Consider the following 17,963-nt stretch of genomic DNA (forward strand, 5'->3'; position numbering starts at 1 on the left):
AGTAAGTCTCTCTTGGCTTTACGGGAGCAATATCTATTTATGCTCTCGGAGAATAGAGTGGGATGTATTTTTAGTGCTATTCCTTCATTGTAGAAAAAAGAAGAAGTAACTGGAAAAAAACCCCATGCTTTTTAAAAACAGTACCCAGCCTTTTGTACCGGGAACTGGTGACCTGACATTCACCAGGTCACTGATCATCTCATTAAGGGGGATAGCCACAGAGGGGAAAAAACTCTTCATGCGGAGGAAAGCCTCGGCACCTCTCTGTTTTCTTTATTTAAATCTCAAATATTTCTTAACTCCCTGCGTAGGGCTCTTGCAGGAGGACATCTCTCAGCTGAAAGCAGCCCTGGGAGGAGCAAACCCCAGCAGACGAGGCTGAGAAGCAGCTGGCTTGTGGCATCCTGGTGTTTTTGGGGAAGGCTGGTCCCAGCTGTGGCCAAAGCCTGTCCCTCTGCTCACCCTCCTACTTGGAGAAACCTTGGAGGCCTGACCCCTGCTGAAAATGTGCTTCCAGGTCCTGATTCTTGGTGTGGGGCTTAGGTCAGACAGGAACAAGGCTGCTTGAAGATGCCATCCAGAAGCAGTTTCCCCCAGGCAGGGCTGGTGCCTGGGCTCCTTCAGCGCAAAGCAGAACACGATGGAAGCTTTTGGAGCTGCTTTCCTTGGAGAGCTTGGCCCATGGAGAGAGCAGGGTGCGCGAGGAGCCCTCCCTCTGTCCATCTCGCCCACAACATCTGGTTGATTTGTTTAGAGTAGACACCTGCCTTTTCAATAGCTGAAATTACATGAGGTCAAGTCCATCCTGCTAGAAAGAATTGCCATCTGGGCAGCTCTGGTGGTCTCCTTGCACCTTTGGCTGTCAGAGGATGGGAGGGAAACCAGTTTGCTGGGTCCAGAATGGTTTCGCTTGCCTTGGAGCTGGTCTTGCAGTGGGATGAAGTTGAAGCAGGTCTAGGTGCTGGTGAGGACTTGGCCTGGTGATTCACCCTTTAAACACCTTGGCAAATGGCAGGGACTGAAAGGAGGATGGAACAGAGAAAACAATTTCCAGTGCCGAGGATGAACTTGGAGTGAGGTCTCGGGTCTCTCATTGAGGACTCTCTCTCCACCTCCGCTTGTCTCTGTGCATTCTGGCCAAGCAAGAGCGATGTGTTGGCCCAAGCAGCCTCTGGGGACAGCAGCTTTTCAGGGTGGACAGGGATGTCTGAGAGTCCATTCCTCTCCGTGGCTTTCTCCTTTACAAGGACTCCATGCTGGTTTTCCTCCTCCTGTTTCTCAGGAGAAAAGTTAGTAAAGTCTGTCCAGGTAGAAAACTTCAGTCAAGACTTATGTTAAGCTTTTTGGTAGCACATTATTTCATTCAACAAGAAGAGTCATGAGCTCCAGAGAGATCTGAATACTTGTGAACACAGATTTCTGATGCATGTTCATCTTCCTCTCCACAGCCTTTCTTTCCTGAGACACCCAGGACCCCTTTAGTATTTTCTTTGATGGGATGAGTGCTCTGGGAGAACAGTTTTCAAGTTTCTGAGCATGACATCAAGTTTGGTATTTCCTTGATTTAAGGAAAAGAAATCAATTAAAAAGAAAACAATGGTAACACACTGGAGGAAAATGTGTAGAGGGATGTGAGTTATACTGTGTCTGCACCCTGTGGCCATGCTGCAATTGAAAAACATAAATCAGGTAAAAATGATGTGGTTGCAGTGCTGGGAATTTTAGGTGTAGTAATCCTTTTGGATCTCTTGCTCCTCTGTACTGTAAAAATTCCTTTCGTCTCTGCTTAGAACTTCTGCCTGTGCCAAGGGGAATTTGTTGTGGAGAGCAAGAGCAAAACACCCAGCAGAAACCCACAGAGGGTGCAGCTTAAGCAGGGTGAGATGAGATCTGCATTGCAGATGCTAGTGTAGGACTTTGCCCTTAAAATTCCCCCTGCATGCGAGTCAGTGGAGCTGTACAAATAAGCAATAGCTACTGGGTGATTCTGGGGATTGCACGCAAGTTGTAGCTTTTATTTTATTATATTTTATTTTTTTAAAATCTGTGACTGCCAAAAGACAGCAGGGCTGAAGTGTTTGCGGGTCTGGGACTAGAGTAAAAGAGCAATTCTGTTAAACCCTTTAACCAATTTTTGCAAATCATCTGTAACTCCCATTGTCTTCAGTGGTCATTATGGGTGCTGAAGAGCTTCTGGAAGTCTCGGGCCCTAGTTAACGTTCATTTAAATTAATGCAGTTTGGTCCTTGAAATGTCTTATTGGGAAAGCTTTTGAGAGGAAAGACAATTATGTGAAGGGGTGGTTCTTCACTCCCTTCGTGGGTATCCTGGACCCTTTCAAAGTGAGGCCAAGATCCAGAACAATCCGCTTGACAAAGAAGAGTGGCAGTGTAGTTTGTCGTTATGTGTATGTTTTCTTCATCAAAGATCATGAGCCGTGATTTGCTGCCTTTGGCATGGATGCACACTAATCTTCCTGGCTCCAAAGGAATTATTCCAAAGATTTCCTAGTGTAAGCAAAACCAGAAGCTGGGCCAGATGCAAAGCACGTCGAATCAGCACCATGATTCAGAGCTGGCAAAGTGGAGAAGAGGGTGCATTTGAGGGTGCCAGTAAAATAAACAGATGATCCTCTAAGTCCACCCTGGCATGCAAACATCATGTTGGACTGATGCAAGTAGGTCTTGGTCCACTGCGAATGACTTTGCTCTTCTTGCATGCTGTCATTGCATTCTTACACCCACTTTCATTTCCCATGTTCTGTCACTGGAATTTCCTAAGAGCCTCATGCAGTCTGAAACATTTTCAGTGTGAGCCTTAGAATTATAAATCAGTTGGAGGGGTGATGCTTTTCTCCAGTGAATCTCCCCAAGGAAATTTTGCTGGTCAAAGCTCCAGAGGAAAGTGTAAGTTTGAAATGTATTCTATAGAATGTGGCAGAATTAAGACAAAATCCAAAATAAGGCTCTACATAGTTCACTGGAGGGGTGTCCACAGCTCTTTTAGAGTGAGGAAGTCATCTTGAGAAACACAGAGTAGCTGCAGTTTCCTCCATTGCACCTTCTCTGGGGAATCTGCCCGGCAGGACTCGATCTGCAGAAGCTCAGCCCAGCATGAGGGGATGTTGATGTCTCTGTTGGCCAACGTCCATTCACCATCTCCTCTTGTGTTCCTCCTACTCCAGCATTGAACAGTGGTATTTGTCTGCAGGAATCTAGCTGTTTTATTTGCCTGGTAATGACAGCTCTAGATCTGTAGCTGGTTCTTTTCACTACTGGTTTTTGGGTTTGTTGCAGTGATCTCTTTGGGCTGCACTACTCTGAGTGATGGAAACTCCGGTTTTTAACATAGCAGGCGTGCACCCGAACCAGGGTTATTGGAGCATTCACGTTCTAGGAAGTAAGTCAGGACACTAGATACGTTGGTGGAGAATGCTGCAGTGAACAGCCTCCCATATTTCAGTGAATGTTTTGACTTATGTTCCTAGACATCCAGTCTAGGGTATTATTTTCTGAGGGGCTGGGCTGCAGTCCCCATGCAGAGAGAGCTCATATTTGATCTGAGAGTTAGACTGAAGGAACTACTCAGTAGTTCCTCTCCTACTAAGTCCTTTTCTGATGTAGTTTATTCACTTCAAACTCTCTAGACAGTCTCTTGAGAGTGGTTCAATTTTATTTCAATGTGCTGGAAATAAGCTGAAATGAACGTACATTGACAATTGCCAATTGTTTTCTGTTTGTTTGTTTGTTTGTTTTTTTGCTAGGAGATGGTATATTTATTACAGTGACTTTTTTTTTTTCTCTTTCTATATCTGTTATGACTGACTTCCATTTCTTTCCTACTCCTAAGTCTCAGTAGGAAGAACGACAATTGGTGGCCTAGGAAATATAAACTCAAATGCCGATGAGTTGTATCCGCACATTGGGATTTGGGGTCTGACTCTGCATCACTGTATCCACGGTCGGTGTGGAGGGGACAGGGCTAATAGGATGGCAAACATCAGTCCTTCCATAGTGATCGACTAAAGAGGAGTTAAATATCTGTCAATATGGCAGGAGTGGAGGGGCATCACTGTATTTGGCCACTGATAGATCTTTGGTCAGATTTTAGGTTAGGAATTACCATTGTGAACAAAATCGAGACAGTGCCCAGCTCAGGGGCTTCAAAAGGTGCTGTGAGAACATGGCAGCAGCTAACCATGGGGAAATCTTCTTTCATATCATGCCCCACCTTGACCATGAACAGATATCAGTGCGACCCTTGGGACTGGACATTTATTAAGTCTTTTGAAGTCTTGTTACCGTGCACTGCAGCAGCTCTGGAAAGCCTTGGTGTGCAACACTTTGTTGCAGAAATATCCAAAGCATCTTCTAATACAATGTGCTTAGTGCCAATAGGGGTTGCATGCTTCAGTGCAGAAGCTTCACAGTTATGAACTGTGGATCTTCAAAGAGATTTTTGACAAGGTTTTTCTCTGGTAGCTGCATTTACTATGGATTGGCTGATACATCAGGAAACTTAAAGTCTGCACATGAAAATATGTTGAAAATTTTTACAGTGTAGTGCAAGGAAGAGGACTGGATATCGCTCTGGGAAGGTCTATATCCATAATTTTTCCATAGTTCTGATTAGTTTGCAAAGGCCAACAAGGTCTGCAGCTTTGGGATTATGAAACCTTTTTCAATTTACTCCTTTGAATTCCTTGCTAGATGTGAATTTGTTGCATAAGTGATCTTATGAAACTCTTGCCGTGGTGAGGCCATCGTTTGGCCAGGGACTGGGGGGAAAATGTCGTGAGAGAAAAAGAGACCAAGTTTGCCAATTCTGCCTGGCAGAGGTCTGATTTGAGTGGAAGTGCGTGGGAAATGCAGGAAGGATTTGCTTGTGCGGCCTCTTCTGTAGGGTTGGGGCTATATGATGAGCTCTAAAGAGGAATGTGTCTGACCCTGGGTGTGGGAACCGTCTAGCCAGGTGGGAGTGGAAGCGCCGAGTCCAGACCTCAGGACCAACTGCCTTCGTGGTAGACTTAGCCCTCATTCCTGATTTCTTCCCCCGAGCCTTAATGAAAATCAAAGTATATTCCCCTCTTGGTGGCCCTTCAGCTGGAAGATGCTGAGACCATGTAGAACCTCGTGTGACACAGCTCCCCCGTTCCTCCCCGTCCCCCTCTGCTATTGTAAAGCACCCGCTATGGTAACTGAATGCTCGTCGTTAACCTCCAACAGACTTTAAATAGACCAGTGACAGCTTCCTTCCTTGTAAATTCTTTGCCCGACCAACTTCTTTTTTTCTCCTTCTAATTTTACAGTTTTTTAATGCAAAAAAAAATATAAAAGCAGTCTGTTAACACCCCCATGTAAAACTAACTCGCATTCTGGCCCAGGATCAGCAATCTCTTCCTTGCTGTGTGGACAGTTTCCTATATTGCCTGTGTACATCAAGCTTTAATGTTTATTTTTTTTTTTCCTGCCTTCTTACTTCATTACAATTTTTTGGGACGGCAAAATTTCTGGATGCGGCAGTAATTTTGTGCCAGTGGTGAACAAAACTCTTCATCCTGTTAAACAGTGGCCCAGGATTACCACCGGCTATTTTGGGAAGTGACTTTTAGGCACTGAAAAAAAAATTAAAAAATAAAAAAATATATTTTTAAGGACTAAAGGACAAATTCAAATGCACAATGCATACTGAGTGGGCTCAGGAAACAGTATAAATGTTGCAAGATGACTACTGCTTTACGAAGTACCAAAGTTATCTCTTTATTAGAGCTCAGCTCCTATAACGAAGAAACAGGTAGAAATAGAGAGACAACTGCCTTTATGTATCAAAAAACCAGCAAAGTGAAAGAGAATACTTTAGATATTTAGTTAGAAAATACTTTCCTTCCTCTCCCTCCTCGAATAGTTGATGTTTTGGCAAAAATAGCACCCAAGATGTTTTGACTGAAATGGAAATATTTCAGTCTGGAGAGAAGTCATTGCGATACCTCCTGGGAACTGCTGTTTGGAAACTTGGTGTCTCCAACCTATTCCCTCTCCAGTACGACTCCCTGCCTGTGCTGTGTCTCCTGCAGAACACCACTGTCCTCTCTTATGGCCGCGGAGGCTGTTGTGTCCTACGGAAAATGCAGTCTGAACGAATTTGGTCCCTGGTGCATGGGGGAAATGTGGGACCTGGACACCATCTGTGCTGGCACTCAGGGTAAAAATATTGGTGTTTCAAGCACATAGCTCCTTTACGGAGAGAAAACATCTATTTGTCGCGAAAAAAAATCAGGTTGTTAAATTTTCTTCTTTTGAGTTTGCCACTGAGACAGGGAAAGTGTTGATTTAGGTGAGAAGTATGTGGGATGGGGATGGCTTCTCAGTGGTTTGTGTGGTGTTTCACACAGTGAGGGTCTGATGGTGGGGGTCCCTGTGAGACGCTGTGAGGATTTACTGCGAGAATTTACTGTAAGAAACCCCCATGCAAATCTAATCCAATGTTACGAAGAGACATCCAAATCTTCCCTCACTGAAGCAGGGGGAAACTGTGAAAGCAGTCTTCTCTACATCCTCCAAAAAAAGCCACAGAGAACATGATGTGGCATCATGCTATGGTATGTCCCTCCACAGGTACACTACCGAAAAAAAAAAAAAGACTCTTATTTCTTGGAGGGTTACATGTTGCTGGAGCTGAGAAAGAAGGAGCTCTTGATCCTATAAAGTCACCAAATCTGCCCTCTAGCAAGAGCTCCTGGGGTGGAAATGCAGGATGTCCACAAGCAAAGAGGTCCTCTGAAGCCCACCACGTATCCTGGCTTCCTTTGCTGTCTTGCATATCGGAGGAATAAGTCTCAGCTTCCTCCCTTTTGTTCCCCGTGCGCAGCCTGGACTTGAGTTCTGAGAAAAAAGCTGCCTGGTCAGCCAGCCCAAGTGGGTGGAAAGCCATGATCCTGCAGGGAGGAGCTGCTGAGCTTCCAGGGGAAGAAACCCCACCTTTGGAATAGGCTGTCCTTGGCAAGCCACCAGTGCCCGGGGTTTGGAAAGCTTTTGTGGCAAAATGAGAGACACATTTATTTGGTTTTGAGCTCCTGGGTGAATTTCCCCTCCATTACAGCTCAGTTGCTGATGTTTCTGGCAGCCACCACAGTAGTGGTTTGGATGAAAGCTCCCTGCTGTGAGTAGGTTTATATAATTGGTATTGTTAAATTTTGTAAATAAGTTCTGAGTTGCTGCAGTGATAGGTCCTCTCTAAGGACTGTTGTTGGAAATTCAGGGCTCCTCCTCCCCATGTTACTGGCCAGGTGAGCCTGTTGACGGGATTTAAGGATCGGTCTTTGCTGCAGCATGATGATTTGGGGCAGGATTCTCAAAGCCAGTTTGGTCCAATGGTTATAGCTTCAAAGAAGAAAGCTTGTGTTGAAATTTGGTTTATGGTTGCTCTGTGCCTGGTGATACTGTGCAAGGTGATGCTCTATTACTGGGTCTTTATGCAAGTCCTTGGGTTCAAGGGATATCTACCTTTCTTGGAGGTTGCCTGGGAGGAAGCTTGCACCTTGCCTGAAGCCTTCAAGACCCCCTACTCCGCTTCAATTCTCCTTCCTGCTAAGCGAGAAGTATCTTGTCCAGCCATGTTGAGGATGTGCCTGGAGAAATGTCTCCAAGGGACATTGTAGGGTCTTGTAGGAGAGGGGATTTCCAGACAGTGTTGGCAAAGCATCCTTGATTCAAACCAGATTTCAGAGCAAAGGAACCAACTGGACTTTCCATGAGAGCTCACTCTCCTAGCCTGGCTCTGGTGTGCATCAGGTTTTGGTGATTTATTTATTTCTCTTCTTCTGAGTGCTCTGGAGTGGAGCTTGTTCTCTGGTCCCGGGAATCACCCATGGAGGACAACCAGGCTGGCATACCCTGGGGAAAAGGAATGGAAACAACTACCATAACGGGGAAAAAGTAGACTTAAATATTTGATCCATCTCCAAATCAACTTGGCAAAAATGAGGTTTTTATTTACATGCACATCCATGTGTACAATATAAATAGTTCATAATTTAGAAATGCTACCATGCTATGTAAATATAAATTTTGTGTATTTCATTATAACTGCATATATCTATTTTATGTATGGGTGTAAAATAGCAGCTGTGGTGGAATCTAAAAGGAAGGGCGCTAAAATGAAAGTGAAATAGGAGAGTGCTGCATGGATCAAGTGTGACGGGGCTGCAGTCTCCTGGGAGGGATGTCTGTATTTCCCTGAAAGCCTAAACACACACCATGACACTAATGCACTGCCTTCATTTATTAATCCACTGCTCTATTTATTAATTGATTGCTTTTCTGCCTTTTTTTTTTTTATTATTTCTTTGCTTTTAGTAAAGAGTACCCGGTTGTTCCCAGGAGCACAGTGAGACAAAAAGTGTCCTCGAATCACAGCCCCTTCAGTGGCGAGACCAGGGTCCTTTCTGCCTCTTCCAACCTGGGCTCCCAGTACCAGTGCGAGAATGGGGTGTCGAGCACCTCCCAGGACCTGCTACCGCCTGCCAACCCCTACCCGATCTCCCAGGAGCACAGCCAGATCTACCACTGCACCAAGAGAAAAGGTCAGACCTTGGCTGCTCCCCGCTCGGTGCTTTCCCTTTCCTACCATGACTGCGAGCATAGTTTTCTGATGGTTCCCCTTGCCCACAGGCTGGACAGTCCCAGTCTGCTTTTAAGGTGATGCTTGAGGATGAGCGAGGGGTGAGGGTTGGGTGCTGGAGGTGGACATCTCACCAGGGCTCTCCTCACCTTTGCTGCTGTGCCAGGAGCAAGCTGCTTGGAGGGGTGGTAGTGCCTTTTCCCCACGCTGAATCCACATTCAGTAAGATAGCTGGTGCCAGAGATAAAGATGACTTATCTGTCTCCATAGCCCCTCAGACAGGGTTAATCTCCAAGCAGGAGATACCTTGACAGCTTGGATTTTGCAGGGTTTTTCAACTAAGAGCCTCACAGTTGGGAGACAGTTGTCTGTCTGCAGAAAGCAATTCCACTTAAACGCTCAGTCTAATGAAGGGGGCATGGGATTGAAAATCATGATATCCATGTTCGTTCCCCTCTGGTGCGACTGACCTGCTTTGACAGAGCTCGAGGGATCAAACTGTGAGGGCTTTACACTCACTGCACAGCTCGTCCTGGCGTGAAGAGCCCCATCACATCAACGGGTTAATTGTTCCCGGGCAGGAGCGAGCCGTTTGCAGTCTCTCCCTTCCTCTCCCAAAGCAATGGGAATGCTTAGATGTAGAAACACTTGCAGGACTGAGACAGCAAAAGCCTCAGATCTGTTTCATCCCAGAAGAAAATAGGGAACTTTCAGGGTTGATTGCAACTCCAAGGGATGGGCAGGAGATGGTTGCTGCCTATCCTTGTTCTGTTTTCTCGGGATTTAGTCTACATGGTGTGTGAAAACCTAACAGGAGTCAGCATGCGCTGTGGCATTTGAACACACCAAGAGTTTTTCCAGCCTTGTAGCCTCTCCCTACAGCAGATCCTTTCCTGCTTCCCTGTATGCTTCTATCAGTCAGCCACATGTCATTATTTTTAGTAACGTAACCCCTGGGGCGCTGGGATGTGCAGTGTAGACACACAGTCGAAGGTAGCGGATGCTGGGAAGTGTTGGTAGATGAGGCAGGAGGGTAGGGGAAATCTCTCTTCCTTCCTTGGTGAATCCCCTAAATGCTCTGGCAGCACATGGGTTGTCTGCAAGTATATATGCAAAATAAACAAACAAAAAAAGTTGAGAAATCTTAATATTTGCCCGAGACTGAGCTAAACAGCGGAAACCAGAGGCATTGTTTTTTGACTCCACCAAGCTGGCCCTGGTGTCTCAAGGTTGTGGTTGGAAATGGTGATGGTAGACTTGAGCTTAGATCTAAGGTAGGGAATAAGGGATTGCAGAGGCTTTCCAGATTGTCCCCTAAGGTCAGAAGTGGGGTGTGTGGCCCTTGCTACCCCCGTGCTAGTGTGAGGCTTTGGGACACAACTGGGTTGGTGCGAAGCCCCACTGTTGGCGATGGAAAGGCAGGTCCCGAGGATGGGCAAACCCTTGCCATCCCTCAGCCTGCCATCCATCCCCGGGGCTCCTTTGCCCTGGAGGGTGAGCTTTCACCGTTCATCTTCCCCTCTTGTAAAAGCTACCCAAAACAAACTGGTCCAAAGGGCCACAAAGCCTTCGGATGGTGTTGGGTGGCTGCGTGTCCCCGCTCCGCAGGGCAATTCATCATTCGCCTCCACATTGTAAGGCGATAAGGAATCAGCAGAGGTTTCCTTCCAGTTTTGGGATTCCCGCTAAGTGGTGTCTCCATGGGTGGTTTCCCTCAATCCCCCAATTATCTCACTTCCTCTTATTGTCACAAAAGAGACGACTATCTGCCCTGTAATAAGCTCCCCGGCCCCTTTTGGCCTGCTTGGCCCTCGGAGACTGGCAAAGCGAGTCCTTGTCTCTAGGGCTGATGGCCCCTCATTATCTCTACGATGGCTTGAGTGGCACAAGCAGTTAAGGGCCTTTTATCAAAGCCGCCAAACGCTTTAATCAAAGAGAAGCGGTGTCCTGTCCGATACCACTGGCTTCTTCTGCGAAGCCATACGGCTCGGGAGCCTGAGCCCCTGCTTTCCTCCCTGTGCCTTTCTCCCCCTCGCAGCGCATCCAGTAAATCGAAAACAGCCACCAGGGCTTAAAGAAAAGAAACACAAAGTTAATGGGAAACAGAGAGCCAACATAAGCTGCCAAGCAGCTCTTTGCAAAGTGAAATTCATTTAAAAAGGAGGAAAAAAAAGAAGTCACCAGAGATGAGCAATTCTGTTCAGATACATCGGAACGTAATCCAAGGCTTCATCTCAAACTCAGATTGAGTGTGGCACTTTCTTCTAGCAAGGATCTTTATTGAACTTACGAAAATAACCTTACCTGCTATTTCTCTTTTTCTCCCTTTTCCAGCCTCTCCAAGTGTAATATTAAACTTTTCCTCACTGCTCTCCTGCTTTCTTAATATTCCGCGTAACTTTGAACAAGCCTCACCATCTAGAGAAAACATGAAAGCAAGAGTGTGTTCGCTGCTGATGTACCTCTGTCCATTTTCTGGACTGGAAGCTTTACTGGCTTCCTTGGATCATCAACTCCCCAAACATTGACTCCTTTTCAGTTGGTTTAGGATTTATCTCAGGCGAGTTATTTCCTTTTTTTGCAAGGCTGCGGTTACGGATAAGTGCTTGCAGGGCCAGAGGGGGTTTGAGACCAGCTGGTGTCTGTATCTCCTGTAGCAAATACCACGACTGTTTCCCAAGACAGTCTCTCAGATATGGCTCCTTCCCGCTTTGACATCTCGTGGTGTTTCTCTGTATCCTTTTTAGTCAGGAGGTCAAGCCTTGGTTTAGGCTCAGTTAAGAATAGGTCTGTGTTTGAGCAACTCATGGGCCCCTTTTTCAACTTCTACTTCCTTGGTGACTGAAGACAAAGATTTAGCTCTGCGGTTGACAGTGTTGTTCTTTGCTGTCAAGCCAAGATGGATTCAGTCTGGAGATCTGATATGGAGTTACTTTAGGGGAGAGCAGCAGGGCTGAGAGAGAATGTTATCTCTGAAGGCTCCTCCGCTTCAGGGAGGTGATGCTCTTCTGGGAGAGGAAGGAAAAACACATCCCAGAACGCCAAATCTAGCAGTTCCTGGTGCGCAGGTGAGAGTGCAGGGTGACAGCATTGCCAAAGGCCCCAGCATGATGCAATGTGATCGCTGCTCCGGGTACCTTCTGAACACGCTGAACATCGGGGAACGGCAGTCCGCAAGGCGAGAATCATCCTGTGATGTGTCCCAGCTCCACAGTGAGATTTTACGGCATTTCACAAAGACACTGGTCTTGAGAGAATGGATTAACTCCAATCCTGTATCCCACTGAGGAACGGCCTCAGTTGTTGATGTGGATTTTCAGATTGCAACAAAGACCAATTAGAGCTTTGCCTTTATTCGAGTTGTTCTCCACCTCTCCTTCTCTCATTGTGCTTGGAGAAGCCCAAAACGATGTACCAGCAGGCAGCTTGCTTTCTGTCTTTCATTTTAGCCCCATGTCCCAATTAGGGCATTGGGGCTTGTTTTCCCTTGTGTTATCCTCTCCCTCAGACTTCCTGTGAAGTAAAAAGCCATCCAGAGAAACCTCTGCTCCCTCCCAGCCTTACACAATCTCAACCACTTGGCAGATTTCTGGGATGCTTGTGATGCTGAACAGGAGGCAACTGGAACAGCCTCTCCCTGGGGAGGTTATAAAAGTTGTCACGTTGGCATTTTGAGGGAGAAGAGGGACGTGGCAGAATCCACCAGCTCCAACCAGCAAGGACTGCATCCTTCAGCCACCTAGCTTGGACATGACCTTGACTGTGGGGAAGAAAATATTTCTTTCCTGCTAGGAGGAGATTGGTGGATATACAGCGATGCCTTTCCCATTTCTCCTCAACACCAGGCACTGCTATGGTAGATATACCTCTGTGGACTGAACCGATTTCTCCCTCACCCCACGCAGCTTTTCTTTCACTCAGGGAATCAATAGGACAAAAAGCATACAGGGAAAGCCTTCTTGGAGGACATGCTCCTCTGCCTGCTGATGTCAGGAGACGCAACAAGTTGGTCAAGGCTTGAGCAATGTGGCACCCTGAGGTGACTGCAGCTTGGGTAGATGCAGTGGAGCCCAGAGCAAGGTGGCTACTGGGGCACTGAGGGTGAAGAAGAGCCTGCCTGCATGGCGGGGAGATATTCAGGGGCTGGTATTTCTGTTGTGTTCCCCTGCAAGGCAGCACAGCCATACTGCAAACCGTGCGATTGCTGAGGTATCTAGTGTGTCTTAGTTTCCATGTCCTTGGAGGTACACCTTCCTTGCCCTTTAGGGGCGTTAATCTTCATTGAATCTGCCTTTTTCTTTTCTTCTTTGACGATCCTCTTCAGTCTTGCACCCTGACACTGGCTCTTCAGGCTCATGCTAGATTCATACTAGAAATAAGACTGGATAAAGCAACAGCATTAGTGTTAATCACCCATTGTGTCTCTCTCACAAAGTCAGGATGAACCTACTGTAATGCCCTGAAAGTGCGGGTGAGCTTTGAAAATTAAAATAGTTGGGTCCCATTCTTCATTGTCTTCTGTCCCAGGGAGCTGATTGTCAAGAATTCGAAAGGAGTTCCGCTGATTTACACCAGGGGAAGAGGTGGACCCAGTGCCCCCTGAAGTCCAGAGGTTTTACATGTTTGCATTTCATTCTGGACTGCCCTAATCTTGGAGTTGGGAAAATTCCATTTAAAAAGCCATTTGTGTGGTATTTACAACCCAGCTGGAAGTAGTAAATACCGGAAATCTTGGAACTGCTTATGCTCTCGCTCAAGCTCCTTCATTTAGATAGATCATCAAATTCCTTGTGAGGGAGCCAGTTTCCACCCCATTCTGCAGGCTCCGTTTTCCTTGGATCCACTTCGGAGCAACTTCTCCCAAGCACTGGCAGATTCCCCTGCTTGGCAGAACTTCTTGCTTTTTGAGGTTTGCGAAGTATCGAGGGGCCAGTCACAAGAGCTGATCACCACCCTTGGCTTCCAAGGATAGCAACAGAAGTGAAGGATGGTAGTCAGCATCTCCCAGAGGTGCCCAGCACCTCCTGGGGCTCAGCAGCAACAGTGGAATGCTACTGGAGAACGAACATGAAGAATCAAACCCAGAGCAGACCAGACAGTTAACTCTTGTTTATGCTGATTCTGAGATGAGAGGACCTTCAGGGAGAGAATTATGGCCTTGAGACAGATGGTCCAGGGTCCAAAGCAGGTGGAGGTGGATTCGTAATGCAACCTTCACCATTGTGTGAAAGCCCTATTTGACTTGTTCTTCTTTTGCCATTCTCTGACTTAAGATATCCTCTTTCCACCCCCAGATTGGCTCCACACACCATGGGGACATGCTTCACCTTCTCTGTCCTCTGGTCTCCTCTGAGGAGTGGTGGGGCGATGCTATATCAGGCTGGAGAACCTGGACCAGTGTAAATTCATCAGCTGGCACCAGCTGAGGTTCTCTGCTCTGCATCACTCCATCTGATCATGAAAATGGACTGTTCTCTTCCCTCTCAAGCACCTTGAGGTTACATAGATGGGAAAATCATCAGGGAGAGGGGCCAAAGGACAGGCAGAAGCTGTTAGGGTGGGTTGTAACCCTTCCTTAGCAATTATGTCCTCTTTGGAGGTGGGTATGGGGTCTTTACACATCTTAAAATCTGGAGTGATGGTGCCCTTCCCACACATGACATCGGTGAGCTCGGCTCTAGAGAGGCGAGTGGAACGATCACAAGGGCTTACAGGAGAAGAGAGGGCACCTATAGAGTTTTCAGTGAAATACTGATTGTTTTTGTTTTTCCTCTCCTCACCTGTAATAAATTCTGGAAGCGAATCCTTAATGCTGTGGCTCTGCCTGGCTGGGCTGTGGCAGGCAGCAGAACGTCTGGGCTAAGTGGAAAAATCAGCAACCTCAGGTTGTAAGTCAGGCACATTTTTACACAACAGAAAAACAGAGTTTGACTGTTTTGTGTTGTATATTTAAAAAACCAAAAATTAAAATAAACAGTCAAACCCCAAGCCAATGATTTCTAACGCCAGCAGAGTAATGCGGTTTAATGCTGAAAACTTTATTAGCAGAACAATGCTTCATTTTACAAGACATTGTTTTTCCACCCTAGTGTTCTTATTACTCAGTGGTGGGTTAGGGATCCACAACTTTTAGGCTGTCTGTAAAAGCAAGAGCTCAGGCTCTCCTTCCTGATGATAGATGCATGTTCAGGAGGGAGCTTAGGCCTCTGCTTCCAGCTTTTGTCTTCCAGGAGGGCTACATCCTCTCCATCGCCCCTACATGAAACAAACCTTGATCAGGATTGAGGAGAGTGATACACTTTTGCATCTATCCACTTAGTGGTTTTGCTATTTAACGATGTGACTGCCTTGATCGCTTATCCCACCCCACTCTCTGTCTCAATTTAAGGGAAGGCAGAGGAGGAAGGTAGGTTTGCTGGGACTGAGGAGCTGGGTTTTAGGAAGAATGCATGGGACTGTGGCTTTCCAGCTGAATTTATCGGCAGCTGCTATTACAAAGCCAAAGGACACTGAGGGGGAAGTCCCCACGGTGTGTGTACCTCTGTACCTGGTGGTTTTTTTGCGGGGTTGCCAGGCCAAGAAGATTAACAGCAGCAGTTGTTCCAGCTGGACTTGGTAGACACCTGAGTGGGAGTAATGTGTTTGGCGCTTTTTAGTATTGTGAGGTGTTTTTTTTTTTTTTTTTTTTAATAAGCAGAGTGGGTACAGCTCCCAGGAGAAAATGCATGGCTGTTTATAGCAATAAGGGTATGTCTACAAGAAGTAAAAGGTGCTCGCACCGCCCGGCTGCACCTCCTGAAGGAGAGACATAGGTGCTCACCCTGCAGCAGCAACATCTGTGGTTTTGCAAGTGCTTCTTGGAGGGCAGAAGATTTTAGCCCTCTTTTATTTTTTCTTGTTTCTTTTTCTTTTCTTTATATTTTAGGGATGAAAAAAAATCGCAGCTCAAAACACGTTGGTTGAGAGAATTGGCAAAGGGCCATTTCTTGTGGTTTTCTTTCAGATTTTGCCCCTGATGAAAGGATGCAGCCAAGAGGGCTTTAAGCAAAGTGGCATGTTTTTCTCTCTGCACCAGAGATCTTGTTCTTGCAACAACAGCAAAGTTAATCCGGGTCAGAACAAGCTCTCCTTCCCTTGCCTCGCTGTCCTTAAAATCTCTTGGTGAAGTGCTTGTCCCTGGGAACTTTGCCATCCATTCCAGCAGAGCTGGATTTCATTTGATGACCCTGCGAATGAATAAATAAGTGCATATTCATTTATTCATTTTGCTTCCCCCTAGAGATTTCACCTAAATTGTTTATCTCCTTCGCTTTCTTGGCTGGGGATGCTGCAGGAAACAAAGCGCTCTGCAAGCTGTGCCTTGTCTCTAGCTGTGAAATTTACTTTTCTTTTTTGTTACACTTGGCTCCAGCCCACAGTCCTGCGTGGATTTATGTACCCAGCTCTCTTGGCACAGCTCAAGACTGGGGCTGTAAAACTCTGAATATGTTGTCTCAACTGTGCCATCGCTGATGCTCTCCTGGGAGGGGGGGAATTTTTTTTTATTGTGATCTCCATTTTTGTCTCATTTATCGTGAAAATGCATTATTGTAAAGGCTTTTAGCTAACAGCATCAGCTCTGAGGCTCTCTGCTGGGAGTAGGGGGACACTCTTAGGTGGGTTGTATCTGCAGGCAGATGTTGATTTCTGCTCAAAGTTCTGGCAGCAGAGAGGAGACGAGGAGCTTGGTGGTGTGGGATATCACCAAGCAAGATAAGCCTCAGGATCCCTCCAGCATCTTACATTTTCCTCCTAGAGCTTCTAGCTAATCCCTCCCCATGGCACACAGGGCCAAGTGCAAGATCTGGTTTCAGCAGGCTTGATTCAGGTTGATTCCAAGGAAAGGGTCTGGATTTAGGCTGAGAAATGTGTGCAGACTGTGTCCTGCATGTAAAATGAGGGTTGTGAGGCGGGAGCAGAGGCACAGGGATGATGGAGGGAGTGGAACATCTCCCTGGTGAGGAAAGGCTGAAGGAGCTGGGGCTCTGCAGCTTGGAGAAGAGGAGGCTGAGGGGTGACCTCATAAATGTTTATAAATACGTCAAGGGGAAGTGTCAGGAGGACGGAGCCAGGCTCTTTTCAGTGACGTCCAGTGACAGGACAAGGGGCAATGGGTACAAGCTGGAACATAGGAGGTTCCACAAAAATATTAGAAAAAACTTCTTCCCTGTGAGGGTGCCGGAGCCCTGGCCCAGGCTGCCCAGGGAGGGTGTGGAGTCTCCTTCTCTGGAGACATTCAAACCCCGCCTGGACGCGTTCCTGTGTGACTGCTCTGGGTGATCCTGCTCTGGCAGGGGGTTGGACTGGATGGTCTCTAGAGGTCCCTTCCAACCCCCGACATTCTGTGATTCTGTGATACTGTGTGAGGTTCAGCTGAGGGCACAGTACAGTTGTTTGCTACCAGGAGTTTTCTCTCCCAACAGATGAGGAATGTTCCACCACCGAGCATCCTTACAAGAAGCCCTACATGGAAACCTCTCCAGCAGAAGAGGACCCTTTCTACAGGTCCAGTTATCCCCAGCAGCAGGGACTGAACACCTCATACAGGACTGAATCAGCCCAGCGCCAAGCATGTATGTATGCCAGCTCCGCTCCCCCCACGGACCCCGTGCCCAGCCTGGAAGACATCAGCTGTAACACGTGGCCGAGCGTGCCGTCCTACAGCAGTTGCACAGTGTCTGCCATGCAGACAGGTTACCCTACCAACATTTCTCTGCCCACTTCACCTCGGGGCCGCTCATGCCCCGGCTCAGCAGTGTGGCCAACCATACCTCCCCTCAACTAGGCGATACCCATAGCATGTTCCAGCACCAAACTTCGGTTTCTCACCAACCCATCGTCCGGCAGTGTGGACCTCAAACGGGCATCCAGTCCCCCCCTAGCAGCTTACAGCCCGCAGAGTTCCTCTATTCCCACGGCGTGCCTCGAACCCTTTCACCCCACCAGTACCACTCGGTCCACGGCGTGGGTATGGTACCAGAGTGGAGCGAGAACAGCTAACGAGGCGGTTGAGAAAGTGCAAGAGCGTTAGCCATGGGGGGGAAAAACCCAACCAACCAACCAAAAAACAAGGGAGAAGGAAAAGGAGAAGAAAAACCCCAGCGACCCGTTGCTGATAAAAGCATTTTGCAAGACTCCTTTAACTGAATGTTCACCAATAGCACTCGGGAGGGACGGACGCTGATTGAAACCACAGACAAAATAGATGTCGGCCTCGGTGTGACTTGCCCTCTCCCCTCTTTATTATATATATTTTTTGTTTGTTTTCTTTGGTTCCAAAAGAAAAAAAATCAACAGATCGGCAC

General features: G+C 47.0%; 1 protein-coding gene across 1 annotated transcript; it reads left to right on the forward strand.

The window, feature by feature from the left end:
- Positions 1-8,354: 8,354 nt before the first annotated feature.
- LOC104276298 (T-box transcription factor TBX5-like) lies at positions 8,355-17,670 on the forward strand (the record flags this gene model as incomplete). Its single annotated transcript, XM_009872560.1, is given in 3 exon segments — positions 8,355-8,581; positions 17,082-17,342; positions 17,345-17,670. Coding segments are annotated over 3 exon segments (802 nt in total), but the record flags the coding sequence as incomplete, so codon positions are not given.
- Between the last annotated feature and the right edge of the window lie 293 nt (positions 17,671-17,963).

This window comes from Apaloderma vittatum, unplaced genomic scaffold (assembly GCF_000703405.1).
Source record: "Apaloderma vittatum isolate BGI_N311 unplaced genomic scaffold, ASM70340v1 scaffold42830, whole genome shotgun sequence".
Taxonomy (NCBI): Eukaryota; Metazoa; Chordata; class Aves; order Trogoniformes; family Trogonidae; genus Apaloderma; species Apaloderma vittatum.